Source organism: Chrysochloris asiatica, unplaced genomic scaffold (assembly GCF_000296735.1).
Source record: "Chrysochloris asiatica unplaced genomic scaffold, ChrAsi1.0 scaffold00326, whole genome shotgun sequence".
Taxonomy (NCBI): Eukaryota; Metazoa; Chordata; class Mammalia; order Afrosoricida; family Chrysochloridae; genus Chrysochloris; species Chrysochloris asiatica.
In genome coordinates this window covers 2,456,924-2,478,341 of record NW_006408844.1, presented here as the reverse complement: position 1 = coordinate 2,478,341, position 21,418 = coordinate 2,456,924, and the positions used below count along the sequence as shown (strand labels likewise).

The window sequence follows — 21,418 nt, the reverse complement described above, 5'->3', positions numbered from 1 at the left end:
TTGTACTCCAACAAATTAAAAAAATTAGAAGAAATGGACACATTTCTAGAAATACACAACCTACCTAAGTTAACACAGACTTTAGCAGAAAACTTGAACAGACCTATAATAAAAGAAGAAATTGATCAAGTCATTAAAAATCTTACAACTAAAAAAAGTCCAAATCCAGATGATTTTACTGGTGAATTCTACCCAACCTTCAGAGGAGTTGTCTGTCACCAATTCTACTCAAACTATTCCAGAATAAAGAAAAGGATGAAAAGTTCTTGATATGAAGCAAGCATAACCCTGGTACCAAAACCAGACAGTTATCATGAAAGAAGTGAATTATAGACCAATATTCTCATGAAGGGCGCTCTGGTAGCATGGTGATTATGAGTCAGGTTGCTAACCTCAAGCTGTTATGTGGGAGAAAGATGAGGCTTTCTGCTACCATGAAGATTTACAGCCTTGGAAACCCTATACGGGCTGTTGCTATGAGTCGGAACTGGCTCCATGGCATATCACTGCCACCACCATCAATCATGAACATCGATGCAAAAATTCTCAACAAAATCATATCCAGTAGAATCCAACTAGATCATAATAAAGTGGGATTCATACCAGGTATGCAGGGGTGGTTCAATATTAGAAAAATAATCAATGTAATCTGCCACACAATAAAACAGTAAAAAAAGTCACATGGTCATAACAATCAACACAGAAAAAGCATTAGACAAAATCCAACTCCCATTCCTGATAAAAAAAAATGTTTTAAAAAGCACCTCAATAAAATAGAAGTGGAAGGGAAATTCTTCCAACATAATTAAGGGCATATGGTGTGGTGTTGCGGATTAATGCGCTGGACTGCAAGGTCGGTTTGAAGCTCAAGGTTGGTGGTTCAAGCTCATCAGCTGCTCCTTGAAACCCTATACAAGGTCGCTATGAGTTGGAACCAACTTGATGGCACTTACCAACAACATAGAAAACCAACAGCTGACATCATTCTCAATGGAGAAAAACTGAAAGCATTCCCCCCTTGCAAACAGGCAGGAACCAGACAAGGAGGCCCTTTATCACCACTCCTATTCAATATTGTTGGAGCCCTGCTGTGGTGCTATAGGTTAAGCACTGGACTGTTAACTACAAGTTTGGCAGTTCAAGCCCACCAGCTGCTCCTTGGAAACCCTATACCGGATTGTTATGAGTTGGAACAGACTCAACGGCACTTATCAACAATAGCATTCAACATTGTGCTGGAAGTATTAGTCAGATCGATAATGCCAAAAAGGGAAATTAATGGCATCCAAAATTTGCAAAGAAGAAATAAAACTCTATCGATTTGCAGAAGATATGAGCCTATACACAGAAAATCCCACAGACTCAGCAAAAAAATTATTGGAACTCATGGAAAGATTCAGCAAAGTGGCAGGGTACAAGATCAACATACAAAAATCAGTTGGATTCCTTTACACTAATTAAAGAGAGCTCTGAAAAGGCAATAAAGAGAACAATACCATTTCTAACCAGAGAAACAAAATACCTATACAAAGAAAACTACACAGAAGTAAAAGAGACCTATAAAAATGGAAGAATATACTATGTTCACAGATAAGACTACTTAACATTGTGAAAATGCCAACACTACCCAAATCAATATAGTGCAATCCCAATCCAGAATCCAACGCTATTCTTTAAACAGATGGAAATACTAATCACTTAACTTTATATGGAAAAGAAAGAAACTTCGGATAAGCAAAGCATTACTAAAAAAGAACAAAACAGGAGGCCTCTCACTTCCTGATCTCAAAACCTACTACACAGTCACAATAGTAAAAACAGCCTAATAACGATACAGTGGAACAGAATTGAGAATCCAGAAGTAAACCCATCCACCTATGGTCAGTTGATCGTCGACAAAGGGCTAAAATATATTAAATGGGAAAGATTATCTTCAACAAATGGTGCTGGCAAAACTGGAAATCCATTTGCAGAAGAATGATGACCTGTATTTCACATCATATACAAAAATGAACTCAACATGGATTAAAAACTATAACTATAAAACTCATCAATGAAAAAACAGGGGTAAACTTAAGGAATCTGATACACAGCATAAATATACTATCAAACATAATTAACAGCACAAAAACAGAAGAAGACAAAATAGATTACTGGGACCTCCTAAAAATTAGACACCTGCATCAAATAAGTAAAAAGAGAACCCACAGACTGGGGGAAAAAGTTTGGCAATGACCTATAAGAAAAGGGCTACTCTCTATAATTTGTAGAACAATTCAATACCTCAACAATAATAAGACAAATAATCCAGTTAAAAATGGACAGGGCATGAACAGATACTTCACTAAAGAAACATGAAAACATGTTTGTGACCTTTATCTATTAGAGAGATGCAAATCAAAACAACAATGACATATTATCTTCAGCCACCTGTGATAACAAAGTTAAAAACAACAACAACAAATGTTATCAAGGCATCTTCATTACCCTGCTGGTGGGATTGTAAAATGGTACAACCACTGTGAGAAATAGTATGGCAATTTCTCAAAAAGTTAGAAATAGAAATACCATATGACTCAGCAATCCCTTTACTTGGTATATATCCCAGTGGTTTAAAATTAAGAAAGATGTGTATGCGTCAGGGTTGCATCCTTTCATTAGATTTATTCAATCTGTATGCTAAGCAAAAAGAATCTGAAAAGCAGAATTACAAGAAGACTGAGACATCAATACTGGAGGAAAACTCATTAACAACCTGCAAGATATAGATGACACAAGCTTACTTGATGAAAGTAAAGTGGATTTGAAGCACTTACTGATGGAGAACAAAGACTACCTACAATCTATGATTATGGATTATACCGCAACATAAAGAAAACAAAAATTCTCACAACTGGACCAGTAAGCAACACAGTGATTAATAGAGAAACTATTCAAGTTTTCAAAGACTACAGCCTTCAGTACGGATTTCATCTCAATGTAAAGAAAACTAAATCCTCACCACTGGACCAATAAACACCATTTTTATCAAAGGAGAAAAGATTGAAGTTGTCAAGGACTTCTTCTTGGATCAACTATCAACACTCACAAAAGCAGCAGTCAAAATATCAAATGACGTATTGCATTAGGCAAATCTGCTGCACAAGACCTTTTTAAAGTATTGAAGAGCAAAGATGTCAGCTTGAGGACTAAGGTGCGCCTGACCCAAGCCATGGTATTTTCAATAACCTCATATGCATGCGAAAGCTGGACAGTGAATAAGGAAGACCGTAGAATTATAGTGTTGGAGAAGAATATTGAAAGTGCCATGGGCTGCCAAAAGAACCAACAGATCTGTAGTGGAAGAAGTGCAGCCAGAGTGCTCCTTGGAGGCCAGGATGGCCAAACTTTGTCTCTCATACTTTGGCCATATTGTCAGGAGGGACCAGTAGCTAGAGAAGGATATCATGTTTGGAAAGATGGAGGGTCATAGAAAAAGAGGAAGAACCTCAGCAAGATGTATTGGCAATATAGCAGCATCAATGGGCTCAAGCGTGGCAACAATTGAGAGGTTGGCCCAGGACCGGGCAGTATTTTGTTCTGCTGTGCATAGGGTCGCTATGAATTGTTATCAACTAGATGGCACTTAACAACATTCAAGTTTTCAAGGATTTAATTTTACTTGGATCTACAATCAACACCCTTGAAAGTAGCAGCCCAAGAAATCAAACAACGTATTACACTAGGCAAATCTGGTGCAAAAAAATCTCTTTAAGTATTTAAAAAATAAAGAAGTCACTTTGAGGACTAAAGTGTGCCTGAGCCAAAGTATGGTATTTTCAATGATCTCATATACATGCAAAATATGGATTATGAATAAGGAAGACTGAAGAAGAAGTGATGTCATTGAATTATGGTTCTGGTGAAGAATATGAAATAGACCATAGACTGCCAAGAAGAACAAACCAATCTATCTTGAAGAAGTATAGCCAGAATGATCCTTGAAAACAAAGATGTTCAGATTTCATCTCCATATACTTTGGGCATGTTATCAGGAGGACCAGTCCCTGTACAAGGGCATCATACTTGGTAAAGTAGAGACTCAGAGAAAAAGAGAAAGACCATCAACAAGATGGATTAGCAGAGCGACTGCAACAATGAACTCAAGCATAGCAACAACTGTGAGGATGGCACAGGACCAGGCAGTGTTTTTTTCAGATAGGTTCTCTATGACCTGACGGCACCTAACAACTCCCAAAGACAAAAACTATAGTAACAGAAAACAGATGAGTATTTGCCAAGGATTAGGAGTAGGGGTAAGGCTATGGAAAGAACAGAGAGAATGAGGGTGTCTGGAGAGCTGATAAAACTATCCTGTATTCTGATTGTGACGATGATGTTGTAGTTAAGTGCCAACTCATAGTGACACTACATAGGGTTTCCAAGAAGCAGATGGTGGTTTTGAACAGTTTACTTTTAGGCTACCACTCCAGTGTTTATCCTATAGCAGGTCCATATCAGGACTCCCTGATGGTGATAGTACAACAAAAAATGGTCAATTTCACTTAAGAAGTAATTTTTTAAAATCCTTGACACATTCTACCTGACAGAGATACCATAAACAAAAATTTCCTTTAAAACAAAAGTACCACCTACTTGTTGTTAAGTGTTGTTGAGTCAGTTCTGACTTATAGTGACCCTATATAGGGTTTCTGACGAGTGGATGGGGAGCTTGAACCGCTGACCTTATGGTTCAAACCAACCTTGCAGTCTAGCCCATTAACCCACAATGCCACAGCAGGACTCCATCTTCAACTTAATCCTGACCAAATAATGGCTTAGCCTTTAATCAAACTCCCTTTTATTGCAAATATCATGCCAAAATTAGATTTCATATATGTGTTTACACACATGTGAACACACACATAATAACTACACTATGAGTGTATCTGCCCTTGTCTCCTGGTCTTTGTAGTGTCAATAATAATTTCCCATGACATAAATCTTAACCAAACTTCAATTTGACTGTATCAACTATAATTTGCAATCAGCTACTAACTTACAGATTAGAGGTTCCAGTCTACACAACAGTTCAGTGGTGGGACAGGCCTGGAAGTCTGCGTCCATAAATACTGCACCAAAGAAAACCCTATGGGACAGTTCTACTCTGTAACATGTGACGTCCTCATGAATCTGGGGCTGCCTCAGTGGCAAATGAAAACTACCACCTAAGGTATGTAATAACAAATTAAAAGTTTGATGGAAAAATCTATTAATTAAATAAATTCAGATAGGTTACCAAGTCCTGGGATAAACTGCTGGGAAGCTTTAAAGGGAAAAAGTCAGCTCTCTATTTGATTCATAGACAATGAGGAAGCACGGGAAATCAGTGAGATGAGATGAGTAATGGCGTGGCCTTCCAATAGGCATGGAAAATAGTTTTGGCAGTTTTGTAGAAAGTACTTTACAGAAATGATTTCTCACCCAAAATGCTTTCTTTTTCATCCCGGAAATACTGATTTGAAACATATGGCACAATCATTCACTAAAGGCATGCAAGCCAAGAAAAGAAGCAGAAAACCTCATATCCAATCATTGTTAATATTGACTGGAAAAGTCTATAAATGTGTCTTTTCAAAAAATGTTCCTTAGTAATTTTTTTTTTTTCTTTTGCAATAACATAAAACATTTATGGAGGACCTCCTAAATGCTGTACAGGACCTCTTTAAAATGTTAAGGAGCAAAGATATCAACTTGAGGACTAAGGTGTGCTTAACCTAACTCGTGGTATTTTCAAATGCCTCATAGGCATGTGAAAGTTGAACAAAGAATAAGGAAGACTATAGAAGAATTTATGCATTCGAATTATGGTGCTGGAGAAGAATATTAAAAGTATCATGGACTGCCAGAAGAACAAACAAGGAGCACGTACATCAGGATAGCAAGACCTCATCTTTCATACTTCAGACATGTTATCAGGAGGGACCAGTCCCTGGAGTAGGACATCGTTTAGGTGAGCAAAAAAGAGGAAGGCATCCAAGGAGATGGAGCAGCAACGGGCACAAAAGTAACAATAATTGTGAGGATGGCACAGAGCCAGGCAGTGTGTCATAAGGTCACTGTGAGTTGGAACTGACTGGATGGCACCTACCTATAAGAATATATATCTTAAATGGATGAGAAACAGTTCCTGCTTTCTATAAGGCTGAGTTAAAAGAAAGCAAACGCCATTTTGTCTTATCAATTAGCCCAGTCAGCCAACTATAAAGACAAAGCACAAAAAATGAAATTGCTTATCATGAAAGAAAGAAAAGCCATGAAATAGATTTAACAATTCTATTGGTTACAATTAAGGAGCTCTGGTAGCGTAGTGGTTACGAATCGGGCTGCGAACCTTAAGGTCAGCGGTTTGAAACTACCAGCCGCTTCGCAGGAGAAAGATGAGGCTTTCTACTCCCGTAAGGAACCTAAGGTCAGCAATTCGAAACTACCAGCTGTTTGAAATTACCACCTATTCCATGGGAGAAAGATAAGGCTTTCTGCTCCCGTAAGGATTCACAGCCTCAGAAACTGTATACAGGGTCGCTGTGAGTCGGCACCGACTCCACAGCATATAACTAAACAGCCAACCAACCACTATGTGAAAGGAGGCCTGGTAGCGTAGTGGTTAAGCATTGTGCTGATCAATGAAAGGTCAACAGTTCTAATCCACCAGCCACTCCTTAGAAGAAAGATGAGGCTTTCTGCTCCCATAAAGATTTACAGAGATCCTATATAGGCACACCATCACCACAACCATTATGTAAAAATGAAGTTTAGTTTCTTATTTCATTGAAGGAAAAATTTTGAAAATATGAGGGGACTTTGAAAAGTTCATGGAAAAATTTCCATTATATTTTAATTCTATTTTTTCTAAAAACGTTTTGAAATCCCCTTGTATATGTAAATTCTTAGGAAACAACCGTTTGTTTCCCTCAAAAAACTAGGTAGTTGATTTCCTGAACTTGAATTTTCTCACAAAATAAGTCAACTGAATTCTTCCTGAGCAGAGAAAGAAAGTAGAGAAAATAAAAGCAATTCTTCAGGAAACAGAAAGATAGGGTCACTATTAGTCAGAATTGACTCGAAGGGACACAACAGCAGTACTCTGTGTTTGAGTCGGGGTTAACATGCTCTATTCGTAGTGGTTACGAATAGAGCTGCGAACCTTAAGGTCAGCAGTTTGAAACTACCAGCCGCTCCGCAAGAAAGATGAGGCTTTCTGCTTCCATAAAGATTTACAGCCTCGGAAACCCTGTACAGGGTTGCTATGGGTCAGAACCAACTTGACGGCACTTAACAACAACAACAATATTCCAGGGTACACTCACAAATTAGGGTACATTTTCTAGATTTAAAGAACTAAGTTTACAAATTGATCTAAATACTAAGCTAATACAGGAAGGCATGTTTATAGTGTGTTTGTGTTACGGTCCATGTGTGGAAACTGGACCAGTTACAGAAACATATCAAGTAATTGAAAACCAGTATTGTTGGCTCTAAATTTTGATGAGTAGAGTAAATAAACTCTGCCAAGTAGGATCTGGTTCTGCTTCTTTTCTAGCACATCAAAGACAAGTACTCAAAGATCTTAATATTCCATAGCATATTCTAATGGATTTCTGTATTCCATTTATCTGTTTATTTCAAGTGCAGTTAATGTCACATACGTATCTCCAATGGATCAGCTTTCATTGGATTTTAGTGTTTATATATAAAACTGTATCCAAACTGAGTATCTCAGGTATATTATTATATTTGTAAGCACACGTTCACATATATGAATTTTTTGGCACTGTAGGATAAGCACTCATCAGCTGCTCCTTGGAAATCCTATACATGGTCACTATGAGTCAGACCCAACTTGATGGCACTTAACAACAACAACGAGAAAGAAAGTCTTCAGTAATGTTAAAGACTGATTTAAGAATGAGATTAATTTGCAAATAGCATATGAAAACAGGCAATTTTCCTTTTGATTCCTTGAAAACAATTGTCATAAAGCAAAATTCTCAATGCATGCTCTTGACATTTCTTTTCAGATCAAAACTATCTTCATAACTCTAAACTGCTTTTTTATTGTCATTTTCTATCAAGTGCAGAGTGGACTATTCCAGAACATATAAGATTTGTGATATTGCAATAGATTGACTACATAAATAAGTGTGATAATCCAACTGTCCTTTATTAAATTCAATTATTAGCTTAATAGAAGCTAAGTCCGCAAAAAATAAAACTTGACAAAAAGGTTAACAATTCAATTAAAAATGGACAAAGACTTGAACATGTCTTTCTCCAGAGATACCCATTGGTCAATAAACCCATGAAAAGATGCTCAGCATCATTAGCAATTAAGGGACTGTGAATCAAAACCACAATGAGATACCATTTCATATCTACAGAAAATAACAGGAGTTAACAAGAATGTAGAAAAATTGAAGCACTTGTATACTGCTGGTAGGAATGTAAAATGGTGACCCTGCTATGGAAAACAGTTTGGCAGTTCTTAATGCAGTTAAATATAGAATTACCATTCAGCAATTTTACTCCTAGGTATCTAAACACAAGAATAAAGAGAAGCAACTAAAACATGTATACCCATACCTACTATAGCAAAATTCACAACAGTCAAAAGGTGGAAACAACCCAAATGCCCATTAACAGGTGAATGGCTAAATAAAATGTGGAATATATAATGGAGTATTCAGCTATAAAGAGAAATGAAACTGACACATGCAACTATACAGATGAACATTAAAACATTATGCTAAACTGATGGTACATGAAGGGGACTGCAATCATTGTAATGAAATGAAGTATATGATTTGTTGAATGTAAAGATGATGATTTGTTCTATAAACCTTCACTTTATTCACAATGAAAAAAAAGAAAAAACTCACAAAAACATTATGCTAAATTAAATAAGCCAAACGCAAAAGGTTACTACGGATTGTGATTCCACTTTTAGGAAATACCTAGGCAAATTCATTGAGACAAAAAGAAGGTTAATGGTTACGAGTGAGCTTTGAGGTGGGAGTTAAAACAAAACAATAGCAAGAAAAACAAAGACAAAGTAGAATCATATTCAGCGAAAGAAAGAATTAAGAGCCCTATTGTAGTGCTGTGGGTTAATGCTCTAGAGTTTAGCATCACTTTGAACTGCAAGGTTGATGGTTCAAGTTCACCAGCTGCTCTTCAGAAACCCTATACAGGGTCACTATGGGTTGGAACCATCTCGATGTCACTTAACAACAACAAGGAGTAAGAGTGTCATGATCTACTCAATTTACTGAATTTTTTATAAATAGGTTTTTATTTTTTTGGAAAAAAATAGTGTCTTTGGAAGATGTTGAGCAAAGAGCTTGGGCTGCTGTAACAGATGGAATGTTTTCAACTGCAAATAGCAAACCTGTTATAACAAAATGGCTTTAAAAAATACAGACTATCTCACAGATGTGAAAATTCTAAAGTGCTCCTAGATTGAAACTCAGTAGCTCAAAAATATCATCAAGAATCTGTATTTTCCACCTTTTTTCTCTGTCATTCTCAGTGTGTTGACAGTTGTTCTCAGCCTTGATGACATTCATTGTTTTAAATGGGCAACTTCTATTATCACTACAAACTCCAACAGCAGAGAGGCGAGTTATATTCTCTGGTATGTTTGTTTTAAAAGTAAGGAATTTTTTTCCTAGAAGCCCCCCAAATTCCCTTTATGTCACTTTTGCTAGAATTGTGTCTTATCACCATTATAATATTCAGTAGTAAGAATGAAATCACCACGATTCACTTAGATGAATTAATTAAGCTTTATTCTGGGGTGGTGCTGTGGATTAATGCATTGGACTGCAAAGTTGGTTTGAACCACAAGGTTGGTGGTTCAAGCTCACCAGCTACTCCTCAGAAACTCTATACAGGGTTGTTATGGATCGGAACTGACTCGACAACACTTAACAACAACAACCACCTCTCAGGGCTATCCTAAGGCACATGGCTATCAGAAAACCAGAAAGTGAACAAATCAGGATTCTTCACAAAGAAAAACTCTGTGCATGTATGTGTGTGTGTCAGGGGTGGAGCACATATGACCTCTTGGATACTACAAGTAATCATTTCCTCTCAGTGGGATAAGGAAGGAATGATGTAAGGATTGAAAGGTGGTAGGAAGAAAAACTAAACAGAATTACCATATGACCCAGCAATTCTAGTCCTAGGTATACCCAAAAGAACTGAAAATAGGTACCCAAACAAGTACATATACACAAATGCACAAGGCAACACTATTCACAATAGCTAAAATGTAGAAATCACTCAAATGCTCATCAAGGGGTGAGGAGGCAAACAAAATTTGGTACACAAATATAAAGAAATATACTTCTACAATAACAAGAATGAAGTACTGATTCACACTCCATTGATCATGTCCAAAATATTATGCTAAGTAAAAGAAGGCAAACACAAAAGTTCACATATTATATGACTCATCTATATAAAATATCCTGGGGTGGCACTGTAGGATAAGTGCTAGACTGCTAACTGCAAGATTGGTGGTTCAAACCCACCAACTTGGTAACCCTATATAGGGTCGCTATGAGTCAGAACCAACTCAAAGCATTTAATGACAATAATACCACAGCAGATAGGTATGATGAATAGATAGGGAAGCATACATACCCATTGAGAGGATCTAGAAGCAGTAACAACCCAATAGCAACAAACACACCCAGTGTCCAGATCTTGGCTTCTAAATCCCATTCTCCAATAGAAAGAACAGGGTTCCTTAGAGAAATGGCTGATTCTGGGACAGGGAAAAGAAAATAAACAAAAACCCTGGATGTTATGACATCAGAAAGTAAGATTAATTAAACAGAAAAGATGGGGGTCATCTACCCTGAGATCAGAATTAAATGGTGGCTGCTACCACTACCAACCTTTCTGATCAATGCTACAAAAGTTGGAAAGTGACAGAATGGGAGAAAAATGTGTGGACCAGAACTCAAATTGTTAAAAAAAAAAAGTTTAAACTTCCTAAACCATTGGAGACTAGAGGACTACTCAAGACTCACCCAAGATACACTTTAAAGCTTAAACCAAAATTATACATTGAAGTCACCTTTTAGTTAAATAACAGACTGACTCATAAAATAAAGAATATCACCCATGAGCAATGAGATACTTAAAAAAATCATCTATAGGGGACCAAATCATCAAAAAATGACTTGAGAGCAGAGATGAGAAGGGATGGGGATGGGGAAACTGGAGTACCAGAAATGGTAGAACTAGAACAAATGAGAAGGATGATCTATTTTTTAAAACCTAACTGATATCATAGAATAATCTGTTAAGAATTTGTTAAATAGGAACCTAATTTGCTGTATGAATTTTTTCCTTAAATGCAGTAACAATTTGAGCCTAAAAGTAAATAACAGCACACTGGATAATAATCCAAAGTATAAAATAAATGCACATGAATCCAGAATGATATAAATAAATGAGCTAAAAATAAACAAATGAGAAAAAGAGGACAAATTTTCCTCACAAAATTAATAACTTAATAAAATATATAGACACTGCAGATCCACAGTCCACACATGAGATAGGCTGGACTTCCAAAGAATAGTTCATATACAAAAATATAGCCTTACGGTGGAGAAACTTGGAAGACCCCACCTTAACCAAGTGATTCAGGTTAATATACATCATAGTGATTAAAAAAGAGGAAAGACTGAGAAACTGTCACAGACCAGAGAAGAAAGGGAAGACATGACTAACTCCAATGTGATATACTAGAGTGGAGTCTGGAACAAAAAAGATATCAGACCTCAGTCTAATCATGAGAAAAACTTCAAACAAATCCTAATTGAGGAACATTCTACAGAATACCTGACCAGTAATCATTAAAACTGTCAAAGTCAGTAAAAACAAGGAAAGGTCTAAGAAATTTTCACAACTGAAAGTAATCTAAGAAGTCAGGAATACTAAATGCAATATGGAATTGTAGATTGACTCCTGGAAGAAAAAGTTAATTAGATAAAAGTGAAAGAAATCTGAATAAAGTATGACTTCTTGTTGTTGTTATTGTTTAGTGCTATTGAGATGGTTCTGACTCACAGTAACCCAGTATAGGATTTCCAAGGAGCAGCTGGTGAGTTTGAACTGAATAATTTATCAATATAGATTCATTAATGGTGACAATTGTATAATACTAATAATGTTTTTGTTATTAAGTGCCATAAAGTCAGTTCCAACTCAGAGCAACTCTGTATAAAGTTTCCATGGAGTAGCTGTTGAGTTTGAACCATCAACCTTGCAGTTCAAACATACCTTGCATTCTAGAGCTTATACTACATAGCCACACCAGGACTCTGATACTAATATAAGATGTTAATAATGGGGTAAAATGGATGTTGGGTATACTGGAACTCTGTACTATTTTTGTAATAAATCTAAAATTAAAAGTTCATTTTTTAAGAAAAAGGATAAACTGGTGAAAACAGAATAAACTGTGAGTTAAGTATAATGCATCAATGCTAATTTCTTAGTTTTAACAAATTTTCTATAGTTATAAAAACACTAACATTAGGAGGAACTGGAAAAAAATACATGGCAATTATCCTTGCAAATTTTCTGTTAAGTCTAAAACCAAAAGTTTATTTTTAACAAAATGGGCAAAATTATTTTATCTGACACTTCTAAAATGGTTTACTGAATGCCAATAAAAATAAGAGAAATTGCTGAACAACATTAGTCATCATAGAAATACAATTTAAAACCAAGAGGAGATACCACTATATATATTATTCATTGTTGTTGTTAAGTGCCATCAAGTCAGTTCTGACACACAGAAACGCTGTATAGGGTTTCCAAGGATTGGCTGGTGGGTTTGAATGCTGAACTTGAAGGGGCTGGACCAATTTTGAAAGGAACAGAAGAAAAAGAACTAATAATAATAGCTTATCCTACAGTGCCATACAATTAGAATGGCTAAAATGAAAGCTGGACCTTAATGATATGGACAAACTCCTTGAGAGACATAAGCTACCATGACTTACTCAAGAAGTTGGTCACTTGAATAAGTCTATAAATTACTGATGTTGCTGTCAGGTACTCTTGAGTCAGTTTCAACTTACAATGATGTTATGTAGTTTCCAAGACTGTAAATCTTTATGTGAGCAAAAGGCCTCATCTTTCTCCTGCAGACTGTCTGGTGGACTTGAACTGCAGACCTTGTGGTTAGCAGTCCAGGGCTTAAATTACACTGCAACTATTAAAGAAACTGAATTCCTAGTTCAAAACCCTTCTACAAAGAAAACTCCAGGGCCAGCTGGCTTCACTAGTGAATTCTACCAAACATTTAAGAAAAAAATTTTTTCAAATTCTATACAAATTCTTCCAGAAATGAGAAGTAAACACTTTCCAGATCATTAGTTGAATCCAGTACTACTCAGACAGCAAAACCAGACAAACAGATTATAAGAAAACTACAGTCCAATATTCCTCATGAACACAAACGCAAAAATCCTTTAAATTTCTTTAGCAAATTGAACCCAGCAATACACATAAAAAAGAATAATTACTCTTAACCGAGTGGGATTTTCCCCAGGGTACGTGGTTGGATCAACATTCAAATATCAATCAAAGTATTTCACCATAATAACAAAAGAGAAAATGTAAAATTATCTCAATAGACAGATCAAAAGCATTTTTCAAAATCCAAAATGTATAAGCAAATATGCAAGTTGACAACAGCAGAAATTTCATAAGAAATATAATTAAGTGCCAAAAAAATAATGCTCACCATTGATATTATGTGAGGAGATGTCAAATCCTAGAAAGTCATCAACTATGAAACCAATTTCTGTTCATAAAGCTCCTTATTTGTGGTCCTAGAAGGTACTCTGATTTGTTTCAGTATCAATATACTTTATGATTGTATTTTTACTTAGGCAAAAATGAAAATTAATTCTTTACTTTGACAGCACTTGGGTTGAGGGATGAAGGGGCTGGACCAATTATGAAAGGAACAGAAGAAAAAGAACTAATAATAATAGCTTATAATCTGCTAGAGCTAAACATTAACATTACTGCTTGAAGAAAGACAAGTAAACTGAAACCTTTGTTGTCAAATGACCACGGACGAGTGATTTCACTTCTTCAGGCTTCATTTTCCAGTCTTACTATAAGAGAGGAATCCTGGTGTGGCATGGTGGGTTAATGCAGTAGACTGAAAAGTTGGTTTGATCCACAAGGTTGGCGGTTCAAGCTCACCAGCCGCTCCTCAGAAACCCTATACAGGGTCATTATGAGTCAGAACCGGCTTGATGGCACTTAACACCAACAACAATTATAAGAACAACTATAAGAGATTAACCAAACCAAAAGCCATTGCTGTTGAATTGATCCCAATTCATACAGATCCTAAATTATTGCGGTTAAGTGTCACTGAGTCAATTCCAACACACAGCAACACTGTACAGTGTTTCCAAAGAGTAGCTGGTGGGTTTGAACTGCTGACCTTGTGGTTCACAGTCTAGTGCTTATCCTATAGCACTATACCAGGAGTCCATAGAGAACCTACAGGACAGAACAAAACTGCCTCATGGGGTTTCCAAGAATGTAATCTATGCATAAGCAGACTCCCATGTTTTTATCCCATGGAACTGCTAGTAAATTTGAACTAGTAATCAAAAGTGTTTAGCCACAGAGCCACCAGATTATATTATATTATATTATATTATATTATATTATATTATATTATATTATATTATATTATATTAATTCTTAGAGTTAGCAAATATTTATTGAGCACTAGGTAGGTCAGAGGTTCAAGCTCACTAGCTGCTCCTTAGAAACCCTATACAGGATCACCATGGGTCGGAATTGACTCAATGGTACTTAACAAAAACAACAGGTGGCTTAGTGGGTTTATGCATTTGGCTGTTAACCACAATGTTAGCAGTTCAAACCCACCAGCCACTCCAAGGGAAAAAGATAAGGTTTTCTGCTCTTGTAAAGATTTACAGCCTCAGAAACCCTATACAGGAATCGACTCAATGGCACTTAACAACAAACAACATGCATTGAGTTTTGTACTATATGACAAACAGTTTTAATTAAAAAACTATCAATCCTTTCTTCCTTTATAGAATTTAAAGACACAAAATACATGAAATATGTAATAGATATAAGTGTGTATGAGGTGAAATAAAAAAGTATTACTACTAAAGAACAGAAAGTTTTATTAAAAATATAAAAATGTGAAGCTACTGTTTCTCAACATATCCTCCCCATCTAGGTCTATACACTTCTGAAGGTGGTATTTCAATTTCTCTAATCCTTCCCCAAAGAATTTTCACTCTGATCTATATCACATTAAAATGATCGTTTGGGCATCCTCAAGGGACTCAAATCATATTCCTTTTCAATGTTCTTTAAGTCTGGGGAACTAAAAGAAGTCTGAAGGGGCAAGATCAGGGCTGTAGAGTGGATGGGGCAAGGTTCCCAGAAAAATCCTTGTAGGACAATTCTTACTACCTTCAAAGAATGAGCAGGTGTATTGTCAAGATGGGAGATTTTCCTAAGTTCAACTTTATTGGCTTTTTCCTCACCAATGCAGTTTTCCATTTTCTTAAAAATTCTTCATAATAAACACTTATGACTGTCCAATGTCCCTCAAGAAAATCTATCAAGATTGCCTCTTTGGAATCCCAATAACAGTCTCCATAACCTTCTGAGCTAACTTTACTGCCTTGAACCTAACTCTTATAAAACACTGTTTTGATTAGAACTTGCTCTCTGAATCATACTAGTAAATTCAAGAATTCTCCCAGTCATAATTCATTCCATAAAATCATCATTAACTTTGATCTGACTTAAAAGACTGACAGAGCAGTACTTTGAGCTGCCTGATCTTTACACAACTCTCTTGGCATCCATCGAGCCTAAAGCTTACTGAGGCCAAGATGTTCGCTTAAAACGGAAATGCCAAACCATGTGAGATCCCAACTTTAGTAGCTATTGCATCAGTGATAACTATACAGTTTCTGCCACCAATTTCTGCACTGCTTGAATGAAACTCAGTTTCATTTACTGAGAGTGATAATCTTCCCTCTCTTGGCTACCTTTGAGATCTTTTAAAATGTTTGATCCATCTGAAAACTTGTTTTATGTGGGGAGCATTCCTGTAAATTTGCTGCAAAGTTTCAATGATTTGGGAATATATCCACTTGCGTTTTGTTAAAAAGATTTTACTATTAATTAGCTATGATTGTGGCACTGTAGGATCAGTACTGGGCTTTAAACCACACGGTAGGTCGTTCAAACCCATCAGTTGGTCCTCAGAAATTTTATATAGGAACTGACTCGAAGGCACTTAGCAACAATGATCTCAAAATTGTTTTTTCCATGGCACAGAAAATATACTTTTTTTTTTTAGGCACCCTAAGGAGACTAAGAAAGCTATATTGCTGAAAGAACGTGTCTGCAGTCATCCACTGAATGCAGAGAGAAACTTAAACATGTTTTGCTTGGAATAAACCTACATGTGTATTATGAAGCCTAGTAGCAATATTTTTTGACTTATCCATATCCATGTTAAATGGCAGGAAAGGGACAAGGTACATTGACAGGGGTGGTGATTTTTAAATGGGGTGATTAGAAAAGTTGAAGATGTCTAAGTTCACTTTCAGTTCAAAAATTCAATGTTGACTAGACAGCATTTAAAAAAAAAAAAAATGAACCTCTGAACCTGACCTCTTTAAACTCATACATTCTATCACCTTGCTCTGTGTGTCACTACTTATATTAAAAAAAAAAAAAAAGTACAGATTAAACATACATTGTTTTTGTACTGAGACAAAGCATATGCTGTCATTTAATGAAATAAGTAATTTCCCAGTCTTGCTGTGGGAGAGGAAAACAAGAAAAATAAAACCTAGCAATTTCTCCCCAGACAAAAGTACTCTAAATGTGGCATTTTTGCACAGTACAGAATAGAATTAGCATTAGCTGTCTTTTCTCCCCCTCCAAAATATTTATTGTCTGGAATTTGGTACTTTACTAGGCCCTAGGTCAAAACAAAAGGCGGTCTAGAAGCTTCGCCACAATGGAAGCTTTTCCAAGGGCAAGGAGAGGCCTATGTTAGGGCTACAGTTCCTGTAGCTATCATGTTTTATATGTCTGCTAAGTGCCAGGTACGGGGCTCATCACTGCCATTGGCAGGTCAAAAGTAACAGTTTTATTTGATTCAAACCATTATCATCCACTAATTTCAAATTCCATGTCGGAGACACATGTGGATTAATTGGAATGGGCTTTTCTATAGTTCTTCTGCTATATTATGTTAGGCAAATTTTCAAAGTAACAAAGCGCTTTTGTTTGGGGATGTAAACAACCCTTGGCCAAGCTGATCGTACTGAGAATGACAGCTGGAAGATAGTGCTTATCTGGTGATAATGAGTTTGTGCAACGAACACTTTTTTAAATTTTTTTATAAGAATTTAATTTGAGGATTTAAATTTTATGTCAACATTATCCTCAGCACAAATTTTATTCAAAGCTATCCCAAGCTATGCAGCTTCATTTGAGCAAAGCTCATTTTACTAGTTATACTCACTATTCTACTTTCAAAGGCAAAATTTCCTCTCTAAAATCAACAGTTTTTTTTCTCTACTAAGAAGAGAATAAAGCAACCCCAAAGTTTATTATATCTTATCCACTTGAGTTGGGGTTACTATTTCTCTGAAAATGCCTAATTAAAGAGTCTTTCCCTAAAAAGAACACTGTTCATAAACTAGCCTATTAAGTTCAGTCCAAACAATTTTAAATTTCACCTTTTAAAAGTAGATTAGTCCTTATAGTTTATTTTTCCTTCTTTGGGCAGCTATTTTTCATTCACTATACAGTTCATGTTTAGAGTTCACATTTATAAGACATTAATAAAGCAGCCTGTTAATTATCTTCTAAGTAATTGTATGTAATCTAAAGTTTCATCTAGCAGAATAAGGAAGGCACTTTGAATGTGACATTACTTAATGATGACAAAATTTATTTCTAACATTTAAATGGCAACAGAAGTCTCAGTGAAACACTATTAAGAAAAAAAAATTAATCCAGTAAGCACATGATGATCTCTTTAGAAATCAAGGTTTAAACAGGTAAATGTTTAAAGAATTAAAAAAAATTTCGAACGTACCAGCTCATTGCTTGTAGATGTGAATCTTAGCTTTTCTTCAATTTCCTTCCCAATTTTCTGAACAGTTACCTGAGTCTGTTTAATTGCACACTGGGCTCTATGAAGCCTAGAAATGAAAATTGTTGAAAAATTTGAGTTAAATTCCCAGTGTAAGGTAACAGATATAAGTGGTACAAAATTAGGACAAACTTTACAGAATAAATAGAATTAACAATGAAAAACTGATTTTTTTTTTCAATTTTCTAGTGTATTTACAATGAAGTTAACAGGAATTACAATATGTTCTGGGAGCATGAGGGCTCTGTAGGATAAGCCCGGGACTACAGACACACAAGGTTGAGAGAAAGATGAGTCTTTCTGCTCCCACCAAAATGTACAGCCTTGGAAACCCTATACAGGGTCCCTATGAGTTGGAACCATCTCAACGGCACTTAACAACAGCAACACTATATCCTAAATGCAACCTTTTTATACTTGCCCTGCCTACCTCTGATGTATTAAGAGCTAAAATAAAGAACTCAAGGAAAATTAGACGAGATCTCAAAAATAATCTGGTTGAATTTCATAATTTTACAGATATGGAAATAGAGCCAGAAAAATCGAGTGGATTACGAAGGAGTCACCCAGAGCGTTACTGCTATGAAGGCTGGATATTATTTCTGGGCATCCATAAAGAAAAATGAATTCACAATAATTTCAGTTTAGAACATACTGAAACATCTCAGGAAAAAAAAATGTTACAAAAGACGAAGAAGAGAAGCATATAATTTCTGGTGTTGGTGTGCCGTTGAGTCGGTTCTGACTCATAACAACCCTGTATAGGGTTTCTGAGACTGTAAATCTTTACAGGTGGAGAAAGTCTCACCTTTCTCCCTAAGAGAAAGTTCTGGACCAGGATTTATTCTCAGTGAGGATTATTTAAGGAACACTGAAAAAAATAAGACCTATTTTTAATTTGTTCCTTTGTTGTTGTTGTTAGGTGCAGCCTCAGCAATCCTGTATAGGATTTCTGAGGCTGTAAATCTCTGTAGGTACAGAAAGCCTCATCTTTCTCTTGCAGAGCAGTGGGTAGATTCAAATCACCAACCTTGTGGATAGCAGTTTAGTGCTTATCCTACAGAGCCCACAGCACTCTGTTTTAAAATATGATTCATACTTCTGGCATACAGTTACATATAAAAGTGATAAAGCTGGGATTTCCAGCAAGGTGTTGACTACTCAGCAGACACACTATGTGAACCCTCTACAATAAGAATATGAGAGACCAAATGAAATAGAAGCCGAGTAAAGCCGGGAACCCTGAACTTCAGAGGAAAGTTTAGAGTGCTTGTGGGTGGACCAGGTGCAATTAAGTTGAACTTTTGTGAGCAGCTTTGGTGACAGAAGGTGGCCTGGCAGAGCAGATTCACACAGGTAATGGGAAAGGTATGATTCCTTCTTTTTTCCCATGCTCCCCTGGTGAACAGAGGTGTGGCCAACTCCTACCCTCATCCACCCACAACACAACTGGAGCCTCAAGGTTAGAGCATGAGATGGGCCAACTGCATCACTTTGATGCCTGGATTCAGGCATTGGCCCCAGACCTACAGAATCCATAGAGCCACCAGACCAGCATTAAGTCTAGCAGAAACCCTCATAGCCAGAAACCCTGTGCCAGCTGCCCTGTGGGCCTAACAAGACACTGGCACCGGCTTTATCAAAGGCCTTCACAAACTACTTCTGGATTGAATGCCTTGAAACATATATAACTCCTAGGCCTATAGGAACTCCATCTAGTGCCAGGAAATCCACTGTTATATCCCTGCAGTACACACCTCATGAGCTCCTTGGCTAACAGGAGTTCCCCAGAGTTTTCTCCTATCCAGGTCTAACAGCTATACCGGTTCTTTTGTTTTTATTAGTTTTATTCTTTCTTCTCCTTCAATTCCCTTGAATTTTATCCTTTCTATCTCTGCTTTTGTTTTTCTTCTATTCTGTTTCTCATTTCTCCTCTTCTTTCTTTTGATCTTTCTTTACTACTCTTTAATCTCCTTCTCTTTTCATCTTCCTTCTCCCTGTTTTTTCTAAGTGTTTTGTTGTTGTTGTTTAAACTTCTTCCTTTGATTTTTTTTCTCTTCTATAGTTCCATTTCCCTGTTCCTCTTTTCTCTCTTTAGTTATCATATTCTTTTTTTCTGGTTGCTTTTTCTTTTTATTTCTTTTTCTCCTTTATTGTTGGTTGCTTGTTTGTTTATTCTGCTTTTTTTGTGTGTTTGCATGTATGTATATATCAATGTGATAATATATGTGTTGGGGGTGGGTTCTTCTTTTTCCCACTCAACAGGAGACAGCTATTCATGCCCATACAGTCCAGTCTCTGTAGCGCCACCCAGTTAATACCAGCTCCTATACACCTGATCAATGATAGACAGCAGTCAGTACCAGCCAAACCCATCCTAAATTGAGGTGCTTGAATGGTGAGTGGAGAACAGTGCACACTATTCTGTTCTCTAACCCCAGTCACAGAAGACAGTTAGTGAGAGCCTAAGAACCTATCAACATATAATCATCAACTAAATACAAATACAGAACATCACCACAATGTCCCAGAGACAAATGGCAATTTTAGTGCACATGAAGAAAAAAGAGAATGGCTCACACAAATAAATGACCAAGATGCAGAGTCAGAAAACATGTCTGAGGAACAAAAGGTGAGGGAACTCACTGCAAAAGAATTCAAAAGAATGATACCTAGGTACCTTCAAAGGATTGACAGAAAAATTGAGGAAAGCAAGAACATAGGAAAAATTTTAGAAGAATTCAGGAATATGCTCTAAGAACAAACAGACAAAATGAATGCAAATTTTGAAACAATACAAAGGCTGCAAACAGAAACCCAAAAGATTAATACTAAGATTGCAGAAATGGGTAATATATTGAAAGGGCAAAGGAGTCGATCTGCAGCAATGGGAGCCTGAATTACTGAGCTTGAAGATGAATCTCTCAACACTAGTATGCTAGAAGAACAATCAGGAAAAAGAATGAAAAATCTGAAGAAAGCCTAGCAGTTATGTGGAACACCATGAAGAGAAATAACTTAAAGGTGATCAGAATTCCAGAACAGGAAGAGACAATAAAAATCACAGAGAAAATGATCAAGGAGTTAATGGAAGAAAACTTCCCTAGCATCATGAAAGATGAAAAACTAAGCATAAAAGAAGCTTAACAAACA

General features: G+C 36.4%; 1 protein-coding gene across 1 annotated transcript in view; it reads right to left on the bottom strand.

Annotated features, from left to right (window-relative positions):
- The window catches only part of UVRAG (UV radiation resistance associated), a 354,636-nt gene that overhangs the window by 248,384 nt on the left and 84,834 nt on the right, over nucleotides 1-21,418 (bottom strand). Inside the window, exon 4 of the mRNA XM_006875426.1 lies at nucleotides 18,209-18,314. Coding sequence (XP_006875488.1) covers nucleotides 18,209-18,314 — 106 coding nt within the window. The remainder of the gene's footprint in view (nucleotides 1-18,208; nucleotides 18,315-21,418) is intronic.